This window comes from Habropoda laboriosa, unplaced genomic scaffold (genome assembly GCF_001263275.1).
Source record: "Habropoda laboriosa isolate 0110345459 unplaced genomic scaffold, ASM126327v1 scaffold151, whole genome shotgun sequence".
Classification (NCBI taxonomy): domain Eukaryota; kingdom Metazoa; phylum Arthropoda; class Insecta; order Hymenoptera; family Apidae; genus Habropoda; species Habropoda laboriosa.
The window spans coordinates 802,736-803,631 of NW_017100286.1; the positions used below are offsets into that span (position 1 = coordinate 802,736).

The 896-nt window shown below is 27.9% G+C and overlaps 1 protein-coding gene across 1 annotated transcript in view; it reads right to left on the reverse strand.

Moving 5' to 3' along the window:
- Positions 1–896, reverse strand: part of LOC108573695 (coiled-coil domain-containing protein 102A) — a 2,934-nt gene that overhangs the window by 1,710 nt on the left and 328 nt on the right. Inside the window, exon 2 of the mRNA XM_017936173.1 lies at positions 85–822. Within this exon, the coding sequence (XP_017791662.1) occupies positions 85–822 (738 nt within the window). The remainder of the gene's footprint in view (positions 1–84; positions 823–896) is intronic.

Genomic DNA, 896 nt, shown 5'->3' on the forward strand with positions numbered 1-896 from the left:
TTTTTCTCCCTAATAAAAAATATACAATTAATTCAATAATTTAAATTTTAACATTTTAACAAAACTATTTTTTATATATCCTTACTCTCTTTCTGTGGAAATAGTTTTTGTTGCTTCATCTAATTGATGTTGAAGCATTAATATTTTTTGTGCACAAGATTCATCAGTACATGTTTTTAATGACGACTGATTTTTCTCTACATTTTCTTCTATAGAACTAGAATCTGTAACTAATCTTGCAATATCTTTATCTAATGAATTGATAGAACTTTCTTTATATAATTCTACAGCATGCTTTGGCACTGCACCTTGTAATACATATTCTTCAATATCTCTATCTGGTAAAATATTATGACTTCCTAAGCAAACATTAGATTCCTCAAGTGAAACTTTACAAGTAAGTAAATCTTTTTGAGAATTTACACTTTCACTTCGTTCCACATTATTGTAAAATTTTAATAACTCATCTATACCTAATGTATTTCTTAATTGTGGATCTGATTCTAAAACTGTAAAAATTTGTTGATCAAATTGTCCAGCATGTTTTAGCAAGACCATATGTATTTTTTCCATTTCTTTCTTTAATTGCTCATTTTGTAATTCAAGTTCCTGACATTCATGTTTATAACTATTTGCATCCTTTACAGCAATTTCTAACTTTGCTCTAAACATCTTAGCTTCTTCTCTTGCCATATTTCTTTCATTGCGTACTTTACTCCATTTTTCACGCCAGTTAGCAGTACAATCTGACCACCACCTCATTGTTTTTTCCATTTGAGCAGCTCGTGCTCTTGCTTCCTCAAGTTCTCTCTGCCTTAAAGCCTAAAAATGTTACTTGTATTAATGAATAACTTATCAAATATTATTTTATTATTAATTATAAATTAAAACAAATA